The 25,595-nt window shown below is 35.5% G+C and overlaps 1 protein-coding gene and 1 long non-coding RNA gene across 7 annotated transcripts; both read right to left on the reverse strand.

The window, feature by feature from the left end:
• Positions 1 to 10,330: 10,330 nt before the first annotated feature.
• On the reverse strand, positions 10,331 to 11,383 carry LOC124327280. The gene is made up of 2 exons (XM_046786277.1): positions 11,036 to 11,383; positions 10,331 to 10,978 (listed from the first exon to the last, which is right to left on the reverse strand). Exons 1-2 carry the CDS (start codon positions 11,381 to 11,383, stop codon positions 10,658 to 10,660), a joined length of 669 nt encoding a protein of 222 aa, XP_046642233.1. The 3' UTR covers positions 10,331 to 10,657.
• A 496-nt stretch (positions 11,384 to 11,879) lies between these two features.
• On the reverse strand, positions 11,880 to 13,106 carry LOC124327291. 6 transcript variants are annotated; one of them, XR_006915986.1, is made up of 4 exons: positions 12,888 to 13,106; positions 12,562 to 12,728; positions 12,309 to 12,477; positions 11,880 to 12,224 (listed from the first exon to the last, which is right to left on the reverse strand). It is a non-coding gene; the product is annotated as an uncharacterized LOC124327291 (long non-coding RNA). The 6 variants fall into 6 exon arrangements; XR_006915983.1 differs by having other exon boundaries at positions 12,562 to 12,722; positions 12,819 to 13,106; XR_006915987.1 differs by having other exon boundaries at positions 11,880 to 12,239; positions 12,562 to 12,722; positions 12,819 to 13,106.
• Positions 13,107 to 25,595: the final 12,489 nt, after the last annotated feature.

A 25,595-nucleotide genomic window follows, 5' to 3' on the forward strand; every position in this document is an offset into this window, starting at 1 on the left:
TATAACAGAAATTTTTAAAGACCAAACACCAAACATAATAGAGATAACTTTTTTCCCAAATATCTCGAAGGCGTCACGCATCATGCGGCTTGATTCTGAACTACACCTGAAGTATATCACCGCAGCAAGAACAACGGCAAAAAACGTACCAAGAGGGCCCAGCCGCCCACGCGGTTTCTTCAATTTAATAAGTATAACATCCGAGAAGTAGTAGTAAAAGAGAAGTTATGCTGTTCTGTAAGAGATCATAAGTAGGAGTACAAGTATGTTATTAGGTGTTTAAGGATGTATTAGACGCAAGTAGTGTTGACCAAAGCTTCTTGGTAAGTGTAGGATACTTAGTAATGATTTTAATGCTTAACAGTAGAACTAGTTTACGAAAATAAGTACGAAAAATAGGTATAAGTATGTTCGTCCAAAATACTTACAAATTTACAATACTTGAAAATAGTTGAACATAGTTAAAACTCCCTAAACTACTTAATATTTAAAAAAGATAGTTCTTACAAGTAAAAAAAATAGTTGTAAGAACGTTAAAAAATATTTCAAGTAGGAAGTCGTCCAAATTAAGAATGATAGTTCCCCTACTTGACATTCAGTACTTTTAACCTAATAACATACTTGAAATGACCACTGCTGTTTAAACGACACTTTTGAGGAACAATTACTTTATCGAAAAGTCCTGACTTTGGAAAAACCTACCTTATAAACTGTTTTAAAACAACTTGTGTTTTTCAAAAACTAGCTTTTACAAAATTTGTCAAGCAAAAAGTATTTAATATTTTTAATGAAGTATTTTTTTTTATTAGTGTATTTAAAAAACATCCTATTTATTTCGGGATATTTAGTTTAAAAAAAATAAAACAAACATTTTCTAATTAAAAAATTGTATCAAATCATTCCCCCTAAATCAAAATTTATTTTTATTTATCGAATATTTCCCAAAAGAACAACAAATATTTAAAAAAATATTTATATTCTTGAATTTATCGACTAATCAAATTCAAATTGTCGAAAGTCTTCGAGAAAGTCTTGAATGTAAACAACTTCACGGGAGTATGCCATGTCAATGTGCCCAAACTTGACATACTTATTCCTCTCCATTAGACGAGTCATGGCCACTTCTCCCTCAGGAATGTGGTTCCATTCTACTGATATAACCTAAATTATTATTAAAGAATGATAACAGACCTTTTCCAATGTGCTCGTAAGACAACACATAATATATGTATACAGTTATGCTTTGAAGTTTCATGAGAAGATGCACTACTATACATTTAAAAAATAACAAATCGCATTACCTAAAATCGCAAATCTTACTACTAGTTTTTACTTATAATTTTTTTCAAAACAGGTTCCTTTTTTGGAAAGCGCCATAAGGAATTTACATCAAACAGCCCAACTTTCGGTTAGCGAAGTTGGGGCAGTTAATGCCAATTCTAGAACCAAAAAAATTCAAAAAAGAAAATTTGCTTTATCCTATCCGTAACAAGTAAACGTAAAAATCGCCACGTTTCGGCGAAAGTTTCATTTTTAAAAACGCCGAGAAAAACTAGAAAAAACTTCTTCCATTAGGTCCTCTTGGACGTTGCCAAACTTTAGGTAGATAAGACATGTTGTCTCATACCGCAAAACGAAAAGTATGTGGTTGAAGATCTAGTCATGCATGATTCACCCTTTTGTGAAAAATTATAAGCATGCTTAAAATATTTCACAAAAGGCTTAGGGTGTGGAAATGAGCGTGATTGCCAGTAAAACGCTTTATAAGTATTGAGTTTTAAGAGGATGACGCACTGCCTAACCCAGTCAGAATGGTGGCCAAGTGGTGGGGGAGGTTAACTGCGTGCACAGATGGGAACTCTGGAAACATATCTGAAGGTAAACTACAGTTTACTTAGTCGGTGAAACTCCCCAGTAAGAATCATCTTTTAAGTTTGTTAATCGCTGGTATAGGGGTTAGAGATTTTAGGTGTACGGTTATGAAAATCAGTAGCTCGACCCGCCTCGACCTCATCCTTAAAACATTGCATTAATCTTTCATCTAAAAATGAACCACTTATTTCGGGTGGTTACAACCACGCATTCTATTGGTACCAGGTACCAGTTTTCGGTATTTCAATCGATTCGGCTGATTAGACCTACTTATAAATTGAAGCTGTTTGAGTTTCTATAATAATTCTGTACGTAGGGAACTATTGTTATTATGTAACTGTAACTGTTGCTATTATAAAAAATTAATATGAATATATATCGGGTCAATAGTGCTAGTGTGATCAATTAAGATCAATCAACATTATTGTGAAGATCAGGGTTTCATAAAAATATGTATTTAATGCGAACTACAGATATATATAATACTATTTAGAGAATATGAGACTTTGAAAACTTTTGTCAAATGGGACTTACAAAATTTTTTCAAGTGGGCCAGTGAAAATATTTTAAGGAATCAAGTCTGCTGATGTATGATAAAGCTTATCACAAAAAGGTTTTTAATTTCCAATAATATATCAGCCAATATTCAGACTTATTCAAGAATGTAGCAACCTTTTCTTGCAATTTGTGAGTTCAAATTCGTAATAACTTTATCAATATGAGGTGTAGTAGTTAGCGTAATTACTTACAGGTCTTAGGTTCAAACCGTACTGGAGACCAACTTTTTTATACCTTTTAACATTAATTTCTCTTGATTATGCATTAGAATATTATGATGAAAAAAACAGGGACTTGATATATCTATTCTGTAAGCTTTTAACCTTTAACTTTGTGTGTCGCATTAACTTAATGGTGACTACCATTGGTCCGGTTGTTGCATGTTAAGATATATATCGAATGGTGTAATGAAGATAATAGAATTTAATAGGTAGATTGTTATTTATAGCGAATGGTATATTTGCCGATTGATGGATTGTTTTTACCTGACATAAGTGTACATTTTATATTTTACACATTAAAATATTTAAGCGTGATTGATCAAAATTAATTTTTATTTAAATGTTATGATTGCTTGCTTACACTAAATGTAATTGATCAGTTTATAACGAAATTTTTTGCTTAAGATTGCTTTACATAGGATATAAATTAACACATAAAAGCTAGTTAAAAATAAAAAATGTAGGCCTATATGTATAATAAAGTAAGGGAACTACAAAGATTTCTGAGATCCAGAGAAGAAAATAAACACTAAGTCAAGCTTGTTTAAAAATGTCTTAAATAACTCTCACGCTGGTTACGAAAATCGTAAAAGTATAACCAATCGAAAAAATGGAAAAAATGAAGGGAATGTAAACGAAATAAAGCTTTCCAAATTCAAAAAAAAAGAAAATAAGCCAAGTTCAAGATTGCAAAAAATGGTGGTAGGAGAGAAACAGTAAATAGATATAGCTTGAAGCAAGATATAGCTCGGAAAAATCTCCGCATCGACAGAAACAAAATATTCAAGGGTATCTTAGCTCTCAATTTTAGTTTCCTACCTTGTCACTTATATTTTTTCTACTTCAAATATTAGCACAAAAAATTAGGAAAACAGGTAGGAAATTGATTCTACTTTTAAGTAGTAGATGGTTAAAAGCTATGAACGTAAGTTAAAAATTATTGCAGACGTTTGCTAAATTATTGCGAGCGAAGGGCGAAGCTAATAATCGCATACGCAGAAAAAAAAACCATGTCACTTTTTCTGTATGTATGTATGTATGTAACGCTCCATAGCTCGGGTGTTTTACGACCGATTTCGGACTTTTTGGTCTTAAAAATTAGACAAAAAATATGCGTTGCTACCAGAAAAAAAAATTCATTTACTTAATTAGTTCTCCCGTAAATAAGTAAATGAAATTTTTTTTCTCTCGTTTTGGGTTACCTTTACTTTTTTTTTTTACTTTTTGGTCTTAATAATTTGACAAAAAATATGCGTCGCGACCAGAACAAAAATAATTCCATTTACTTAATTAGTTCTCCCGTAATTAATGAAAAACTGCTAATTGCTAATTGCTCAAGTTACATCTGGTGGCTGCGACAACAACCTTTTTCACTTAAGTCTAAATTCCACTTTTCACTATAGCTTCCCTCGGTTTGTGTTTTTGCAGATTCATGCCATGTCTATGAGTGAAACCTCTGTTTTGCAAATATATCGCCGGAGACCATTGCGCTCTTGCAAAAAAGGTTAGTCAAACAAATTAGTTGTCGGTGTAGTGGTGCTTCAGATTCGTGTGGTGAAGATGGGTGGTTAAAGTCCACCTCCCACCAAAATCGTTTCTCGAGAACATCAGCGTTAATGGGTTTGGGTATGTGTAGTCTAGATTCGTTAGTGACGAAATATCTTGATGAAAATTTTTCAATAAAAAAACACGACACTGACGCAATCAATTTTATTTGAAAATGAATCGATGTAAAAGACGAAAATTAGATTATTGGATACAGCGCTGGTATGATAATGAAGAGGTTCATGGTTCTCATTAAAGATTAACTTTTATTAAAGAATAAAAATATTGTTTTGAACTATGCCCTTAACCATGACTCAGACAAGTCAAAATTTTACGAGAAAGTTTTTTCACAAAATTTCAGAGAAAAATCAGAGAATTTACAGAAAAAAACCTTAGGTGGTCACGCGTGAAAATCTCTACACTACAAATATACCGCCGGAGGCAATGCGGGAATATCCTCTATCATGCAAATTTACCACTGGTGGTAATGTGTGATTATCCTCTACACAGCAAAATTACTGCCAGAGGCAATACGTTAAAAGCTCGCGTTGGTAATCTATCGTCGTAGGCAATTGCACTTTTGCAAAGTTTGCATAAAAAATGAGACTGTTGGTGTAGTCAGAATTATTTGAGAAACAATAACAGGAGTTTAAACGATAAAATGAGACCAACAGCCATTAAGTAACGGGCAGGATGAGAATGACGGGCAGGGCGTTAACGGACAACAACAAATTAAATCGCTGTAAGTCGAAAACAAAATTTGCAGCAACACACAATTATGCCACGGCGACCAATCATCAACAAAAAACAAAAAACTTCCACTAGCTTTGCTGAAGCAAGCGGCCGTGGAGTGGATGAAGCGATAATACCTCCAGCGTGGTTCGAGCCCGCGGGAGTGGGGGCCCGCGGGAGTGGGGGCCCCGGAGGGGCACTCCCGAGAAAACATGAGAGGAGTGCTGGAGATCCTCGCGGCTAAAGAGCGGAGCCCGCGTTGCATAGGTAACGTTGCCAAGCTAGATTGTATTTTTTTACCCCAAACACTGTAGGCTCAAGGTAGATGAATAAAACGGGGGCAATTTCGGGCGCAGGCACAGGCAGGGGCTTCGTGACCGAAGTTGCAAATCGCTTAATAAATAAGAATATGCCGATACAAGCAGCTTTAACGCAAAACTCACAAAGCAGATGCAACGTTGCCAACCAAAATTTATTTTTTTTTTCACGTATGACACTGACTGGTCTAGGAAGGCCTTAAGCCAAAAGTCCGACTTAGACCTAGGCCAACTAAGGACCGGCATCGGAATGGCTAAAATTTACTAGGTTGTGTCGTAACGTATCGATAAACGTTGCGGCATAGGCAACGTTGCTAAGCCAGAATATATATATTTTTCCCGGACACTGTTTGATCAAGGTAGGTAATTGACAAGAGTGTATTTTTTTTTTAGAATTGATATTGAAAACTTACGTTAGTACTGCATTAATAAGTGTAACCTCTTAAGCAGAAACAACGTTACAAGAAAATAGTTTTTTATGTTCAAGACTGATTGCTCAAGGAAGGCATTTAGCAAAAAGTCCGACTTAACAATAGAACCTGAATTTTTCATTTAAGACAGTTTTTAACTGGCCTACGACTATCCACTCGGTGAGCTGATAAGCTTGCTTTTCTATCTTATTAGAACAGTTGTTTCCAGGTAACTTTGTATCGAATGGTTTCATTATCAGGCCCATAGACTTGTTCCGAATCCTGCACTCCCCCAATAGTTAGCAGATGCTTTATTTCCCCCTCCCCTATCACACAATAAGTTTGATCGGAGGCTGGGGAAGAAAGTCAAAATGTCGAAAAAATAATTCCCGGTTAATTTAGTGTTCTTTGAGTCTTTTTTCTTTATGCACAGTTTGCTTATCAGGTTCGTTGTTCGTCTTGTGTCTTTCTTTCTTTTCCATCATTTTCAAAGCGTGCATTTCGTCTAAAGTTTATATTTGCCGTTGTAGCTCTATCTCTAAATCAAAGTAACATAGATACAACTATTTAAGTTTAATTAGCATCCCAAACCTGACTAATAGACTCTTCATCAGCATTGTTTTTAACTAATTTTCAGTAAGTTCCACTAAGTTTTTCTATGTTCTGCTTGGCCAGTTGCTGAAGTGTGCAGTGTGAGCTCACTGGAAGTCCCAATATCTATACTTTCATCGTCATCACCATCAGTCTTATTGTGTCACTTTTCTTTATTCTAAACAGATTCACGTTTTTTTATTCTTTTTTATTTTCATTTTTTTTTTAATTCTAACTATTTTTCAATTTTAATCATCCTCCCTACAGTTGCTGACTTCAAAACCGATCTGTTGTTGCATTTTTTCTTATTACTTGCTACCAACAACTGAGATTGCATTGTTATATTACCCATTTCTGTATGCTTAATACATTTCAAAAATGGTACTATTCATTTAAAAAAGAATTACAATGACGCATAGACATATTTCAATTGTATGGGTAATCCTACCATTCAATTACCAATTAGATAGCAAAATCGTAGTAAAAATGTAGTGAGAATTTGATCTGCCTTTTTTCTACTTTTACGAATGTGTAGACAAATGATAGAGGTTAAACTCTAGCTGGTATATCTCTACTTTTAACAAACGGTAGTCAATATCCAAGGTTGAGACTATCGATTTGATGAACGATGAAAACATCATAGAAAATCATATTTTTCTGGTATAGCGCAGTACTTTTCAAGATGGGTATCGTTCGATACTAGAAATGGGTATCGATCGATGAACGATGCCGATACTTTTGATAAAGCAAAAGCAACAAATTTGAAAGCACACGAGCTATCTGTTGAGTACGGGTTAAATTCATCACGAATTCAAATTGCTATAGATAATAAGACAGAACTTAAAATTCAAATTTTGGGAGTTTACTGAATCCTTAATTTGTTTTAACTTATTACTATTTTCATATTATACCGATTAAACTTAATTATTATTCAATTACCAAATTATTATACATTTGACAACTTTTACACGGACAGCAGCGGTAAACTTCTTAAATATCAGGTATTAAGCAAGCTGGAAATACTTCAAATTTATAGCGACAAAAAATTTCCCCTTTAAGATCATTTTTATTACTTGGAACTTTAAAGAAACCTTTCCGATTATCAGAAAAAAAATTCCAAAAAAACACGAATCCAAATTTGTGTATTTTTGTTACTTAAAAAACCGACAGTGGAATGTATTGCTAATGGGTGATTTAGGTTATAGTTTTTATGCTGTATGCCTACCCAGTAAGTTGTTAAAAATTTACAGAATAGCTATATCAGGTTCCTTTCCGTTCCCTTCATTACAATATAATGTACGATAAATGGAAATTAATGTAAAAGGTAAAAAATTTTTATCTTCAGTACGGCCAATAAGACCTTCCAGTGTGTCTTAAACTTCCGATCTATGAAACTACATCATAGTATGCAAACCAGTACCCCATAAATTAATCAAAATAATTTTAATTTTAACTGACATATTACAAGAAAAGGTTGGGGAATTGGTTTACCGAATTGGTTTGCTGAAATCAATTCTTGTATTAATTTATATTCTTTTGGAATAAAGGACCTGTTTTCTGTCAGCAAATGATATACAGTCGCGGCTGAAAGTTTCTTTACGTGTAGCTCCAAAACCCGCCTTTTTACTGTGTATTGGCAGATGGTGTTAGCCTATGGTAGAGGTTGAGCAACCTTATATAGCCCCGTAGAGTAGTGGATAGCATAGTGTGAAAAGCGTAGTTTTAGATTAGTAATGCGTTGAGCAATATCATGACATATAAAAAATGGCGGGGGGTTTAATTTACTTAATTTTTTTTTTCAAACTTGGTACATACATGTAGTTTGACTAGAACAAGAATTTTTTCTTTAAGGCTCGATTTTTAAAACTAATATGCAGTCCAAGCATGCCGAAAAACCGTAAAAAAAATCCATTTTGACACTTCATGAGTTGGTGGGGGTCTAAGTTTTTTTTAACAAAAAAAAATTGGGTAGTTATTCAACCAACAAAGTAACCTCGATCTGAAAAGGCCCACAAGAAATTTAAAAAAGTGTGGGAATGAAACTTACTTTTAGCTACTTAACTAGAATTAAATAAAGTAAAGTAAATTTCTTCTGGTAAAGTAGACTTTTACCTGTAAGGTTAAAGTAAAATTGACTTTTTGTAAATTAAGTGACATAAATAAAAAATAAACACCACAGATTCTGACACAGGGCCTTTTTATTTTCTACAGTACCTAACAATTTGGAAACGCGAGTGAGAAGCTTATGAAAAAAAGCTAATTTTAGCCACGTAAGAAAAAACCGAATTTTTGACGGAGTGCAACGAAAATATTTTTGGAAGTATGTGAAATCAGTTCCCACTATGGAATCAAAAGATTTTTATGTATACAGTCATCCGTGAAAGTTTCTTGAACAGGCAAATGGCTCTCTATGTTTTAAGTTTAATTTGACGGAAGGCATACTACGGTGCCTACCGTACCCCTGATATTTTACGCCCTTTTCTCTTTTTCTTTATATTCTTCTCTTCCTTTACCTACGAAAGAATCCGATCCCTTGCTGCGCGCGCGAGTTTCCCGATAGGAGTGGTCCAACAATTTGACCATATACATACAATCATTTCCAATATATTACCTATTTTATATTACGGTTGCCACCTGTTTCGGCACTTTTTTTCGGCACTTCGATTTCGTCGTTTTCGGCACTGTTTTTGTCGTTTTCGGCACTGTGTTTGTCTTTTTCGGCACCGCAGCCAGATTTAGTTCCAGGCGTCATGTTTTTGGGAGGGTTGCCAGGCGTGCGTGTTTTTCCGTTTCGGCACAATATTTTTCCGTTTCGGCAATATGTTTTTCCGTTTCGGCACTATGTTTTTCTGTTTCAGCACTATTGTATTTATTGTATTTATTATTAGATTTATTTATTGGATTTTAATAAAATTTTGTCAAAATTTTAACACCCCAAATTGGAGTGCTGATGCTTTAAACCACTCAACTAACTAGACATTTCAATCTGATAAAGTTGGTTAGACTAGCGATGACTCCGGGATGTTAGTTTTCGGATTCTGTTCCAGTTTTAGTTTCCGTTTCGGCATCGTCGAAAAATTTGTATTCCACCAGGTGTCGTGTAAACACAAATAAACACACACCGTGCCAACCTTACACCATGGCCTACTGAAATAACGGCGCATCAGCTCGCTATCTATTTCTACAGGCCAAGCGCTATCTATTTCAGTAGGCCATGCCTAACACACACCACATTAAAAAAAAAAAATAAGAAGCAGAACGGCACACCCTAGAAGGCTCTACCCCCCCAAAAAGCTATTATCTAAAACCAGTCAGAGCGCCCCTAGCGGCCTGACGGTGCAATAGCGCGGATGGTAAATTGACATGAATAAATCGAGTGATTCAATCACATGATTATTGTCCAAAAAACTTCCATACGGGTGGCACAGAATTGGTGCCGAAACGGTGAAATTTGGTGCCGAAACAAACAATAGTTTTTCATGTTCGAGGACGTATGGTTTGCATGGGGTGCCGAAACGGTTGAAGTTGGTGCCGAAGCGATCGAAATTGGTGCCGAAACGGTCAAATTTGGTGCCGAAATGGACAATATTTTTTCATAATCGAGGAAGTGTGGTTTGCATGGGGTGCCGAAAACGACGAAATCGAAGTGCCGAAAAAAAGTGCCGAAACTGGTGGACACCATAAAATACAATCATACAAACATTTGAGGAATATGGTTACTTGGTTAGAGTAGATTTCAATCCTACAGTTCCTCATTGTTCACTTGCCAGCCTTATTGGTCTCTGCCTGAGAGGCAAGATTCAGAAAAATGTGGTGGAAAGGATCAAATTGGACATAGTTATTGCAGAGGGTAAACACAGCACAGAAGAAGAGAGTAAGTCCTAATACCATATTTAAATGTTCAAAAAAGCTTTCATAAAATATTCTTTTACTTTATTCCCATCCAGTCAATAAACAAATCAACGATAAGGAAAGAGTCGCCGCCGCCTTAGAGAATCCCAACTTAAAAGAAATGTTCGATAGTTGCATAAGAGATGAAGAATAAGAATTTTTTTAGAAGAAAAAAAAAATAAAAGACAATAAATTTCCTTAGATTATTTTGTATTCCATTCCATGAGATCAACTCACAAGTATGAAAGGCACTGCAAAGGCACTGCAGAGACAATTTCATCGCACACATACAACCTGGATTGATTTTAGTAGAAGACTAGAACAATTACCAAAAAGCTCACTGGTATATTTATAAATTTTGCAAGGGTTATCTCTGGTAAAAAGAAAAGCATAACCAAAAGCGACATCAAGTTTGTTTCCTGAAAGACTTGTAAACTTAAAAAGAGATCAAAATTTCTCAAAAACGAGACAAGTTAAGTGAAAAACAAAAGGGAAGTGGGGCGGGAGGCAGTAAGTAATTTCAGGCGGGTCGAGGAGAGAGGGACTTTTTAAACTTCGGACCGCAGGAGTGCTGGGAATAATATCCATAATCCATAATCTTGACAGGGTCGTTGTTGTTTTTCTCAGGCTCGATCTTGGACGCAGGCTGCTGCTTCTCCAAGTCCGTGGCGGTGCAAAGGGAACGAGTGCGGGGTGTTCGACGGCCGCTACCGCGTCGGACGGGCTTGTCTGGCTGCGCAAGGTGTTGATTCAGCAGCTTGCTGACTTCCTCCACGTCGGCTTCATTCTTGCCTTTGATGTTCTCTTTGATGACCTCGACCACACCGTCATCTTTCTTGTCCTGCAAAAGAAATTTCAATTATCCGGTTAAGAATTGAAAATAAGAAAACAAACTCACCTTGAATGTTTCCGTAAGGCCTGCATAGGTGATGCCCGACTCGACGAGCATATGGCGGAGGAATCCAGCTCGCCGGCGAGGCTTAATATCTTGACGAAACATGTCAGCGAATACAGGTCTCCATTGAGCCTCCTTAGTCAATTCTTCTTTGATCTTCTTGACTTGTTCGAGCAAATGATCGCAACTGAAAAGGTTCTCCTTATGTACCCCAGTGTTGATGCGGCCGCCATGCACCTTGCGAAGGATCTTGTGAAGTGCTAGATTGAGCACGTTGAACAGCGCTCTCCAAAGGTGTGTCGACTCCAAGGTGATGATCAGCCAAAGCTTTAAGGACCATGCGATGTTCATCCTTCAAATCATACACCTGTTTTCGATTGAAACGTTAGAATATCTAACCAATTCACTTGTTACTATTTCAGTTGTTACCTGTTGACGGAGCAGATCCCAGCCATTAACACATCCAAGCAAAATCTTGTTGACATCATCAAGAAGACGGTAACGTTCCAAAGCCTAAAACAAACTGAAAGTTAGAAACGAGTCTAAAAATAGAAACTTAATGGCGATATACCTGGAAGAGCTGAAGGATCTTGGGAGTGGCGTGGTTAAAAGAAGACTAAGACAATTTTCTTGTCGGTGAAATTATCATTTCGGAGCTTGATGAACCACGAGGCGAAATCGTTGCAGGCGGCCACATTGCTCTTGGACTTGAGCATTCTGTTGTTGCGGATCTCCTTGAGCATGCGGTAACGACCCGTGTCAACGATGCGAAGATTGTAGTTGCGAATTACATTCAGTGGTAGCTTGCCATACGGCATGACGTACTCGTTGAAATCGTGCCCTTCTGCTTCCTCTTCCTGTGCCACGTAAAATGATCCATGACGTACTCGTTGAAATCGTGCCCTTCTGCTTTCTCTTCCTGTGCCACGTAGAATGATCCCAGGTTGACCATCTCGTCGATGAGGCGTCGACCAGTAACGGTGGCTTCCCACATGACCACAGCAATGCTGTCATCGTATTCAAGCATTGGCTGTGCTGGCTGAGTGGTGATCACAGCGGGGGGAACATCACATTCAACCTTGGCCTCTGTTGTTGGTGGCTGAATTACCACCTCTATGATGGTCTCCTCAGAAGAAGATGAGGTCTGTTGTTCTTCACTGTTGTTGGTCATTTCTGTAATTTCATTCTGCATCTGCAACACAAAACACTATCGATAATCAAACAGCATTCAACAACAGTGTAGTGGTTAAAAACAAAATGCGAGCAAAGAGAATACTTAGACTGTGCTGGCTGAGTGGTGATCACAGCGGGGGGAGCATCACATTCAACCTTGGCCTCTGTTGTTGGTGGCTGAATTACCACCTCTATATGATGGTCTCTTCGGAGGAAGATGAGGTCTGTTGTTCTTCACTGTTGTTGGTCATTTCTGTAATTTTATTCTGCATCTGCAACACAAAACACTATCAATAATCAAACAGCATTCAACAACAGTGTAGTGGTTAAAAACAAAATGCGAGCAAAGAGAATACTTAGACTGTGCTGGCTGAGTGGTGATCACAGCGGGGGGAGCATCACATTTAACCTTGGCCTCTGTTGTTGGTGGCTGAATTACCACCTCTATGATGGTCTCCTTGGTGGAAGATGAGGTCTGTTGTTCTTCACTGTTGTTGGTCATTTCTGTAATTTCATTCTGCATCTGCAACACAAAACACTATCGATAATTAATCAAACAGCATTCAACAACAGACTTGTAGTGGTTATAAACAAATGCGAGCAAAGAGAATACTTAGGCAGTCTTCAAGAACAGTTCCCCTTTTCTTTAACCAATGTGGTAATTGAAATTACTTAATTCTACCATTGATGACCGCTGGTTGATGGAAGAGTACCATTACTTTCGAATGAAGACTGCAAATGGAAAGGAAAACAGAAGACCGAGTTGACTAGATAATAGGCTGTGTTTATATAGCACGGCCTTATAGCAATGCGTCAGAACCATCTAACGGCAGTTTAATAAAACACGAAAACACAAATTCGAGTATATAATTATGATTTCGTCGCAATATAAAAATCTAAATGCGACGGATCCATGTAAAACCTTGTCTTGCACAACATGATCATAATTTCCTAATTTTTTAACTCTAAGAAAAAAATCGTATAAGATATTAATGAAATAAACAACTTTCCTATCTCTCTGAGAGGAACAACGCCATCTGTTGGTATGGGTTGGGTTGGGTCAGGAAACAGGTCTTTGGCGATAGAATCCCTATCGGGAAATTGTGAACTGAAAACTCAAAAATCTAAAAAAACGCAATTTTAGTTGAATCGATTCGAATCAAATGCAATTCGGGTAGGAGCGCTAATACTACATGTTTTTATTGTAGATTCCGTGCCACTCTTGGCCTTTTCCCAATGTTTTTAGATTGTCTGATAGAAAATGGGAACTCGAGATTTAAATATTTAGAAAACAACTAATTAATGGAAAATATATCTATTTTCCATTAATAAGGATCGACATAGACTTATTAAATTTTCGCAGTCCCGCCATTGAGTTCTTGGGGTTGGTATTTTCTGAAAGCGAGCGCGCCAGTGCCCCTTATTGGCACAAGGAGAAGTTATTATTTTCGTCTCTTATCTTATTTTTGGAGAGATTGAACTTCAAGGGATAGGAAAGGGTCTTCAAATATATTTTTTAAATTAATTAATTCATGATTCCATTAAAAAAACGACAACAAATCTTTTGGCATAAAGAAAAGTATTTTAGCGTCATTCTAAGTATTTTTTTATATGATAGAAAAAGCCGGTTTCAATACTGCGCTTATGGGGGGAGGGAACGGGGTGTTCTTAATTGGTTAACGAGGGTGTAGAGACATGTGGGTAAATCCTACGAAAATGTCAAATGTAAATAATTTGTAGATCGTCTTTTCTTCTGCTCAACAAAAAAAGAAATAAAAATCTATCTCTTGCCGATCAAAAGTTATTTTAGTTGCAATGAGACACGTAGCGCCATAATAAAGCACGCAAAATGAAGGGGGTGTTCTTAATAGCTTGGTGGGCAATAAATTACTTTACTTTCACTTCACTTTTACTTGAATCTTATTTAATGAAGAAAAATTTTATTAAACAACCTTTCTTTTCCCTACCGTGTAGCAGACTGGCTTAATGACAATATTATTTAAATATTTCTGCCATAATTTCATATTTAATACAAAACTGTTAAGTCTCGGCTTACTTTAGAGGCCTGTAATTCTGTAACTACCTAATATTATAGGGTGGTAAAGTTGTTTAAAAAAAGCTGCATTAGTTCTATGTGTGGTCGTAAGATCACATTTTTCAAGTTTCGTATAAATTAATGAAATTGAATATGTAAACACGGATTACAATTTTTCCGTTTCTCCTCATCGTTTCCCCCCTCACCAGTTTCGCCTTATTCCAAAATCTTTACATTTTCTCTTTCTTCCCTTTTCTCTCTCTCTTTACCTTTTCTCTTACTATAAATGAAACGTAAAAAATTTGAACTTATGACTACAAATAGAGCTAATGCAGCTCTTTTTTTAACTTTCCCACCCTATAATTTTAGGTAGTTACTGAATAACAGGCTTCAAAAAAAAAGCCCATTCCATACTAATTCTCTCGGCCGTACGGATACTTACGCAACGCGATTCAAAAAAATTAAATAAAACCCCACCCTAATATTAACCTTAGGAAACATTTTCATTGAATTCCGCCGAGAATTATTTCAATGGGGACATTTTTAAAAACGCGTTTCCCTACTGATCCTCTCAGCCGTACGGATACTTTCGGTAACCATTTTTTTCTAGCCGTTCAAAAGTTATTTTAGTTGAAATTAGGTACGTTGCGCCATAAAAAAGAAGGCAAAACGACAGGGGTGTTCTTAATTGCTTGATGAATGCTGTAGTTTGAGATCTGTCAAATCCCTACTGAATGTTGTTGTGAAATCTCTTAGAGCGCATTTTACTAACATGGGATTCATGAAAAATTCTAACTTTCTCTTAACAAATACCCCCCAGTTTTTTCCATCGTCAAATTAAGTCCGTACAACAATGTCATATACCTCAGTTGTCAGTGATGGATGCTTCGGAATCTGAATCAATTGAGTATTGAGTTTAGATCCAGTTAAAGACTCAAGTATTGTGTTAGAAGAAAATCAAAGAGTTTTTTTACAGAAATCTTTACACAGATCATATCATATCTCAACAATCTTAACACATGATCATACCTTGAGGAGTCAGTCCACCACTCAGACCCCCGGTGAATGGCTGGCTTTGCCTATACTTGAATTGAAAAAAAGGCGCTCTACCCTTGAAAGGGGATTATTGGGAAAATCATTGTTTTTAGCTGGACATGAAAGTTCTTTTCTACTTAGGACTAATATATTCGTATAAAATCTGGATATGTTTGTTCTGAAAGGGGTTAATGGACAACATTGTCCATAAAAAATGGATATTTTTCGTAGGGAGTACCTACCACGTACGAAAGATTTTCATTATATTTAAAAAGATCGCCCCAGCCCGGAAATAAACCTCAACATTCACGTCTTAGCCATCACACCACAAGTCATGTTTTATACATATACATAAACATGAATTAAAATACTCGCTAAATTTTTTTGCATGTCTTAAACAAGGGTCAGTCAAAGGCAACCCACAACCCTTGACTTCTGGCTTCGTCCAATTAGGTAAATTCTGTAAGTAAAATTTGCCCAAACAAGTATTTGCTTACGTATACACAGCGGTGAAACTACTTTAGTATAAGTATTTAAGTAGGAAATTCCCTACTGATTGATAAAGTATAACACAATTTTACTTAATTGTCAATTTTTCCACTTAAAGCTAGTTTCCAAGTTAGCCTAGTTAAAATTCCAAGCTTTGATCGTTAAAATCAGAGCTATAGAATACTGGTAGCGCCACTGCCATGTTAACTCCTCCTCTCGGAAGATTTCTCTGGGTCTGAAGCCAAGTTAACGAATCGATTGCAAAAATCGGAGCTAAGACATCGATCTCGTCTCTTGCCATCTTCTTTTTCCCTTTCATTACACAAACCCTCCTATTCCCCACTTCCCAACACGACCGCCGTGGCGCTTATAGCTAAAGAGAAGGGAAAGGAGCAGGCAAACAAGCTTCACTTCCAAAGAAAAAAAGGAATGGCAGGGTTCGCCATATGAGTGGTGCTACCAGTATTCTATAGCTCTGGTTAAAATTCTGCATCGTTAAATTGTTGAAATCGTCCAAATGGTTTAGTAATGACAATAATAAGAATTTTCTCGCTCCAAAATCGTATGACTTTGTCTGCTATATTTTTTCTAATATAAAGTTACGGTTATAACTTAAAATTAAATAAACGAAAGATAAAGAAAGGAAACTCATTTCATTTTTATGGACAATTTTCTTCTTAATTATATCTATTGTGGAAGCAATAAAAAAATAATTGAATCGAAGACACCTTTTTTAGGCAAGTTGGCCTGGCAACGTGGGGTGTGTTGTCATTACAAAGTTCCTGTTGTTATGGTTTTTTAGTTTGGATGTTTTTGTGTTTTTAGTTGTTATTTTTATAATAGACGTTTACCTAAAAAACTAAACTTATTTTAATCTTGGTAGTTGTTGCAAGTTTAAAGCTGCGAGGAAAGTTCTATGGGAAACAAAGCAGATTTCAGTTTTTTCAAAGTACAGTCGTGGCTGAAAGTTTGTATACCTTGTGCTCAAATATACGCCTTTTTACTCTGTATTGGCGGGTAGTGTGAGCCTATCACAAGAGAAAGGGGTTGTTATTTGTTCGCATTTTTCTTTGTTGACGTCAAAAGATTCTGAGCAAAATTAGTTCTTAATTTAGATTTCCACAAGTGTGAAAATGAAAACTGGAAAAAAATTACTCTGTGGATTCTTGAAAAGATATCCAGACAAATCCAGACCTCTGTCAGCTAATATAAATTTCTTCCCTTTGATGTCATGATATGATTTCAATTATTTTCAATAAATTTTTATTTCTCTTTCGGAGTTCATTATGAATTAGCTTCATCAGAGCTAAAAATTGAAATCATATAATTTGTCTTATGTAATTTTAATGTAAAATGTAATATTTTCACAAGTCATGTTAGGTCATAAGATTAGCATTGACCAGCATAACCTCATATTGGGAGCAACACCACACAGCCCCACCAGTGGGTCATTTTGTCTTTTAATGATTAAGTTTTCAAATTGAATTCATGGTTTAATAATGGATTTTGTCTTTGAATGACAAATACAGGTTAGAAATTATTTTTTTCCTTAACTTTAAGACCAACGGGGGTTTTTAATATTGGGAAATTAGGAAACGGTAGCCCCCAAAATAAAAATCGCGTCAACTATTCAAACTCCACCTAGGCTAGCGACTATTTATTGAATCTACTTAGATACTGAAACCATACTTGCATAACGCATGCATAATTGTAGGAAATCTCGCAAAAGTTGGGCTGAATTTAAGTACCCAAAGCCATGTTAGAGATCCTGGCTCCACTCAAGTAGGAAACCATATGTAGGGAGCCACCGCTGTGTCCGTTAACATAACTGTAAACGCAACTTTTTTTTCACCGTACCATACCATACTTTGTTAATTGAAATTTATTACCTGATTTCTTAAATGACGTAAAATGGCTTGCGACTGGCCGTCAGAAGGATTTTTGATTTCCGGTTTGCTCAAATTATATGCAAGGTTGAAAGGAGCAGGGCGAATCAAATATTTACTCCGAATCAAATGAATGACACACGGATCGTCTTGTTGAAGTTGGTTTTTATTGGCATAATCTGAAAATATTTTTAAAAAAGTTATTTTCATTGATATATAAAATGCAAGTAACGTTTGAATACTTAATTGGTTCCATTTTTAGTATTTGAGGAAACACGTTTGAATTTCAAACGCATCCGCTATGGGAGAGTGGGGTAACTACACTCTAAATGTTTGGGGCCAACTTTGATACAGCTATATTGTATAATAATGGATCACCATACCAATGTACTAGTTTGACTAATTGATAGACCTACTATATCCAAATATAGTAGGGGATTTAGAGTATCTCCTCTTTCAAATGGCAGCCAAGATTGCTAATAAGAATTAGACCACCAGTGACATGGGATTCAAACTGAAAACATAGGCCTGCTATGGGTGCGTAAACCTATCCTCCACATCTTGAGACAAACCTTTGTCTTAATGAGGGGGTACTCATTCAGACAAAGGGTTTTCTCAAGAATATTGTTGTTTTATAATTGATTTTTTTAGCTGTTATTGTTCAACCACATTATATTTTTCTATTATGCCTTTCGTTACGGCTTTTGGGTCCACACCCACTACATGTATCTTGAGACAACGCTTTGTCTCAATTTTATTAGCGATTTTTTAGATCCATTAAATGTTGTCAGATAAATTAATTTAAGCTATATTTTTGAATAATTGACTAATAATATGGGAGCACAAAACCGCTAATTTCCATAATAAAAATGTTTCAAAATATTTAGGGTAGAATTAGGAGATCTGGAGTTCGGGTTGGTTTGCAGGATGCATCTTTTGGTGCGAAAAAACTTTTGTAGCTATTTCCCAAGTATTTTTTTCCGATTTTAGAAAAAGCCATTTAACACTGCGCTTATGGGAAAAAGTGGGTGTATTTAACTGGTAAACAAGGGTTTGGAGACGTGGAGGTAAATCCTACGAAAATGCCAAGTGTATATGACTTGTTGATTATGTTTTATCCTGGTCGCAAAAAAAAAAATCTATATGTATGTTCAAAAGTTATTCGAGTTGCCATAGGGCACGTGGTGCCATTAGAAAAGACGCAAAACGGTGGGGGTGGGGGTTCTTAATTCGTTGGTGGGTACTGTAAATAACGATGAAATATAAGCATAAAGAATGTGATCAAATGGACACGGTGGTGGTAATGTATTTAATCAACATGCTTTTTAGGGGCTATTTGTAGGAGAGACGGGGGCTATGCGGGGCTTGGGGCTATAATGTACAGGGCAATTTTAATCTAAACAATTTATTTAAAAATTATGAAATAAATACAGCATATATTAAATTTTCAAAAAACCAATCGAGATCTATTCTTCTGGCCATTAATTTTTGAATGATTGAATTATTTAGAAAGGAATGGAATCGATGTAAAACTGCTGGGATTGGTTGGGTTCGATAGTTGTAGTTCGAAAAAAAAAATTATGGCCAGAAGAATAGTAGATCTCCATTGCTTTTTTGAAAATCGGCCGCTAGATGACGTGGCGAAATGACATCTGTCAATGGCGAAGATCTTTAGAAAATGACGAAAAATTCTCAAGATTTTCAATTGCCAATATCTCTGCTAATAACCGTTTAAAATAAAAACGGGGCGAGATGTCTCTGGAGGGAGGCAAAATCTTTCATTCTGAAAAATTAGATTTTTTTTTAAGGTCTGGTTTGCCCGAAAACTGATGTCAAAAATCGGAAAAAACACTGCAATTTCTGGGGGGTCCCTTAGTTTTTATTAAATAACTTAAAAACTATACTAGCTAGAACATTGCGGATTTCACCATTTGGTTTTCCGTAAAATTCTGCACAAAATGATTTATACATGAACTGGCTGCGATGCCTTCGTCACCCTTTTCCAAAAATTGTAAACCCCCAAAACCCCCAATTTTGGCCTCATTGAGTGGTGGACTCTGTGTTAAATTGGATATTCAAAATTTTTTTGTAGGGACTTCCAATTCCAAACTTTAAAGAGTGGTAAGTGATTTGAGTGAAATTTTTTACTATGTGAGCTGAGTTTTTACGTTCTGAATACAAAATACCTTCAGTGCAATCAGCAGGCCGATCGGAAATTTTTGGTTCCTTGAATTTATCTCCAAAAAATTCCTCCATAAGATTATATTTGAATACTGCTTGATACCTGGTATTCTGTTCAAAAGGCCGCATTCTCGAAAAGTTCTATAGTTCAGAAAAACATTACTTAAAATCAGTTTTAGTGACATTATATATAGAGAGAAATGGCATTGTTGGTGCGCTTTTTATTTATTTATTTTCCGTTACTCCTTTTAAATTCCCAAACGACTGAAACCATGTCTTGAAATTCTTTTTACAGATGCGCAATAAAGCTACCATAACTGAGGTTTTTTATATATTATACCTTCATTGCAAGATGACGAAAGGGAGGGGGCAACTTACCAACCTTAACTTTCCTTTGTCTTCCCTATTAGTTGTTTTACAAAAAAAAATTATATTCTCCTAGTTTTTAACCTAAAAGAAGCATAAATTATAACACTGAATAAACAGAAGCGATAGAGTACTCAATTAGGTTACTTAATCTGGGGTCACTTTGTACTTAATCAATTTTCGTACCTAAATTTTGTTTGTACTTAAATCCGATATAATTAACAAGTTTTTTTAAAGTATACTGTTTCCCAAATAAAAGATATTGCTTCGGTGTGTATCGAACACGTTTCTATCGGGTCATTATAGTGGGTCTCTGTTCTGCTGTGCGATTCTAGATATCAAATAGTCAGCTAAAGAACCGTACTAATTCTATGGTGGGTTTTATATCGAAACATCATATTCAATTCGCTTTCCTAAAGCGACAAGGATGGGCCTCTCATTCATTTTTTCAAGAAAATGACGTTGGATAATGTGTACTATTGATTTTAAATCCTTTTGTTTACAGAAAATTTTGTCATGAAATTTCGCATGTCTCATCACATATTCTGGGTATAAATTTTCCAAGTAGGGAAAAGTGGAAATAGAAATCCCAGGGACAAGTTACTATTTTTTAGTCCCCGAGAGATTTACCTTTGGTAAAGATAGAAAGCTATGTCGTGGTTATAGGCCCAAAACTATTTATTTGTTCCAGGGGGTTCCAGCCGGTCTTTGATTGACTGCAAAATAGGCAGAATTATCACGTGTAAACAGGGGTATTTTTCGTTTCCATTCATTTTTCCAATGAATTCGCGGTATAAAACTATGTGACTTGCAAATTTTCAAATAAGTTGGTGTTTCTGATCATTTTATATATTTATTAATTCCATCTAAATATAAATTTTGGTCTTGTATGTCGGGTGGTGATTGGTTGGTGGATTTTGGGACTCTTCCGTGCCACGGGTTTTCGTGTTTGGGTGAAATTTTATTACAGTTTGATTCTTCATGTAAAAGTGTATTCTTTAATTTTTTTTTAGATGAAAGGTAGGTTTGTTAATTTGTAATTTATTTTTGTTTAGAAATGATGAGGGCGGCTATCGTTTGTCATTTGTTTTTTATTCTGCCTGAAAAGTAGAAAACGCTGGTTTTTTCAGTTCATCTATTGGTTCTATTCGATCAGTGTTTAGTAAGATTTCCCTATCAGAGCCCACTTAATCGCAATCTTGAACGACTGTAAGAAGAAGCTCAAAAATAGTGGTGAACTGCGTATTGGTAACCGTCGTTTAAGAGAATTTCCCAAGTGGTGGCTAACAATCTAAGGAACACTGTTTACAGTGGTTAGTAGATCGCTTTTTGGTGACACTTTTATCTCAACATTCATCATATACTGTTGGCAATGAGCCATAAGTACTTTGTTTCATTATGCATTTTTGTCAGTTTGGCTCTGCTGTCATTCTTTCATGCTGATTGAAAATTGTTCAATGTATGCTCTTACTTGAAGTTTATTGAAATTTTGTTTGTAGATTTCTCAAAAACAAGCTGTCAGAGCTAACCAGTGAAATAACACGATTTACAGCTTTGGATAAGCTAAATCTCTACCATAATGTTATCCATTTCATTCCATATACTGTCATATTCCTGCAATATCTAACATATTTAGATACCAGGTACCGCTATTAATTATTATTATACTTTTTTATTGAGAATTTCTTCAATAAATATCCGTGTCCTACAGCCACAATCATTTAATTGTGTTTCAATCTTATTTTTGCATGTTACCATTTCAAGTTATACTGGTCAGTCACGATTGGTTGCTGAGACTACCAGAATAAATCAACCAGTTTTGCCAATTGATTGGGCTAGATGATTTATGCAACCAGCTTTGTCACATTCCCATCCAGTTAGGTAACCTCCAATACTAAGAAGCCCTCAAGCTGCTCAAAACCTTTCTGGTAGAATTGCCAAGAGATATTATTTCAATCACTTATAAAATTATTTGAAAAAAAATTACAGTTATAATGGCTTCGGCAGGTGTGGTAACAGTAACAGCCAACCCGTTGTGGTCAATGGACCCAAAATGCGCTGGCCGCCACAGAACAATCAACAAAATAATTGGTACGTTTCTTATACGGTAACAACTCCGTTAGTTATATCCAATCCCGTCTATCATAATGAAACATTTAAGGTATTTTTTTTTTGCTTTGACCACGTTTTGTCCACTGTTATTTTCAAATTTCCTTTCTTCCTAGCCTGAAGATGAAGATAAACAAAGAAATGAGGAAAGGCGAAGAGGTAAAATTTTGTAACACCAAATGTATAATAAATTTTTGTATTCATTTCAAACAGTCTCCTTACTTTGAGCATTGCTAAAATAGGGCATCGCAAGACAAACAGAGACTTCTTAACCACGCCCAATCCATGATCAAGCCTACAGAGAATACTGGGAAGTTTTACGGAAACAGCAAATCATGTTTACAAAGGTAGGGATAACAATAAATACACTCCTAGTCCTGATACCTCACATTTCTCTGGAAATCAGACGATTTTGTTATCGATTCGATGAAAACTACGTGGAATAGGACCCCCCATTTCGACACATTTTTTAGGTATTTTATTCGGCGTTGCCGATTGCAGTATATGTGCTTTTCGCCCCCTATTCTGTCCACTGCTTCGCTTTTTCCCTGTTTCCTATTTATCAACGACTTATGTGTCGATACATATGGGACTTGATACAAAAGAAAAAATGGAAAAATCGAAGGAGTGGGGGTGAAGTCACATATAGGGCAATCGGCAACGCCGAATAAAATGTCTGATAAATTGGTCGAAATGAGGGTATCACGAAAATCGTGATATCTCGGATATCTTATAGAATTATAAAAAATCCTCTTGGATTCGGAAAGACAAATGAACGGGCTACATTTTCTATAATTTAGTTTTTTATTTAAGGCCGAATATACGGCGAAAAGCGATGTAGACGGAGGGGGAGACTTTGCACACCAGCGGTAAACTACTTATTTTGGTCTTTTTTAGTAGTTTTTGCCTAATAAATCGATAAGTAGTCTGTAAAAGACCAAAATAAGTAGTTTTCTCATACTTAATTGTTAGAATTTCATACTTATTATTTTTATGATGCTTATTCTTGTGAAAAATAATTAGTTTACATAAATTTAAGTAATTTTACAAATAAGTAATTTGAAGATTCGTACTTATTTTACGTTTTCGTATGTATTATTCGAAAATTTAATTTATTTACAACATTAAGTAGTTTTTTAACTACTTAAAAACTAAAATTTAATATTTTCCTAACTTAAATTAGGAATAAATTTCGATCTAACAATTGGTAAAGCTACCTGTTCACTGATAAAAATGATTTCGAAAATCCAACACATTAGTGATTGCGACTCCAAAATGTATTAAATAATGTAAAAGCGATAAAATATCATCGTAAAAAATGGATAAGAGGAACGAGGGTGTGATTTTTATGCATAATATCCCTTTCCCAACTATGGAAAAATTTTCAACTTCGAAAAAATGTCTAAGTCCCAACGTCAAAAGTATGATAACCGTTGAATAAATTCTAAAATAAAAAAACTAGAAAGGTCTGTCGGAAGAAGCTCAGACTGGAATGCTAATTCAATAACTGACTACTACCAATATATTTTTTATTTTAGTGGCATTTATTGCATGCATTTTTTCGCGAAAAATTTATACTGTTTTGGCATTAAAGACTCCCGATTATTGGGTTCGATGCCTACTCGTGGATTTTCGGCATCTTTCGATCCAAAAACAGGTCAAATTTTTAAATTAAAGGGTGAAAAGTAGTGAAAATTTAAGTAGTTTTTCTGTTTTTTTTAAGTAGGAAAAAATTTAAAGTAGTCAAATGTGATAAGTTTTTTTTGTCCCACCGATAAGTAGTTAAAATAGGTAAAAATAAGTAGTTTTCCGCTGCTTGTGGGTTTTCGTGATATTTCACGATTTTCAACCGTGATTATCTCGTGAACGACACAAGATAAAGATCTGGACTTTATTCCGTTAAAATCACCGTGCGATTCTGAGCAGAATACACTAGTCCTGATTTTTAGAGTACCTTTCCGGATTATGATCCGAAAACGACCTCCGGAAAAAGGGGATGTTTAGGTGCGGTTGAGCGGGAGATCGCTTGTTTAAAAAATAAATTATCGCAAAAGTCTACTAATATCCCCCTCAATTTAATTCCAAAAGGAAATCTTTCTCCGAATTTGATTGGCCGAGTTATTAGCAATTTAGCGCCATAAGACGCCGTGTTAAAAGCGGCCGAAATTGGTACACTGTACCAATTTCATTGGTAGGTACTGTATGTAGTTTTCCGATGTGAGGTTCGAACTTTCATCCCATTAATGGTTAGCTTAACATTCTTACCACTACACCAATTTGTATATTGATACATATAATTTTTTATGATACTATAACGACGTGGACATGAGCAAAATATTTACATTTTCCAATTCAAGCCTGGTATAACAATTTTAATTAATAATAGTAAGTTTTAACTATCGTTGTAAGTTCTAAAAAGTGATGGCTTACAGCTTTGACTCATAAATTTTGGGTTTCTACAACGAATGTTTCGGAGTTTTTTTAGGCACGCTGGTTTAGTGTAAAAAACTCCGAAAATTAAGTAAACTCCAAAATTTCATGCATCGTAATGACCCGTTAAATTCGTAGCTGGCAACCCCTAAAATTTAGTAACCGTTTTGACAGTGATTGTATACCCAATAGATGAGGACGTGGCAATTAAGGTAGTATGTAAGTTGGCACCCATCGTTTTTACGTCCTCTTGCGACAAAGGGAATGGGTTAAAAAAATCTGTTACAGTCTTTACTAATGCGCATCTTTAAAAAAATTACTGAAATAGTCCAAGTAGTATGGGAACAACAAATAAATTTTTTTTTTACCTTAATTCATGTCGTCCATTTCGTTTCCTTTGTTCCTTTGTGGAATTCCCTTGTTAACTTAAAATTTATTAAAAATAATTTTCTAAAAGAAAATTCTTTCTTCTTTCAGAAACATTTTTTTTAACTTTTATTGATCAAATTATTTCTTGAAAATGCAATAATAACAAATACACCTTTTCTTGGGGCAAATTGTGTCGCTGGGTTCGAGATAGGAGGGAAAATTTTTCGGAAAATTTAGTTCATGACACCATCACCAGTTGTTCTCTTAGCCCATAAGAATAACATAGACCATTTTTCGTCACGTATATGAGCATGTTGCCCCCCCCCAACTCGACCAACCCCCCTTCATTTTCAAAGTGCTTTTGATTTAAACAACGTAATTTTACATAAAATAAAAAACACTTTTGATAGCAAATTTTTTCCCTTTTTTAAGCCTAGCGGGGATAAAAAATATCGAGAAATAAAGAAGTTGGGGTTCAAAAACTAAAACA

The sequence above is a fragment of the Daphnia pulicaria genome, chromosome 1 (assembly GCF_021234035.1).
Source record: "Daphnia pulicaria isolate SC F1-1A chromosome 1, SC_F0-13Bv2, whole genome shotgun sequence".
Lineage (NCBI taxonomy): Eukaryota > Metazoa > Arthropoda > Branchiopoda > Diplostraca > Daphniidae > Daphnia > Daphnia pulicaria.

What these genes read in the sequence shown, in the direction of transcription:
- LOC124327280 (XM_046786277.1), bottom strand. Translation starts at nt 11,383, where the DNA reads ATGAACATCGCATGGTCCTTAAAGCTTTGGCTGATCATCACCTTGGAG. An exon ending in GCCTTACGGAAACATTCAAG is followed by an intron (nt 10,979 to 11,035) that starts GTGAGTTTGTTT and finishes TTTCTTTTGCAG; the next exon opens with GACAAGAAAGATGACGGTGT.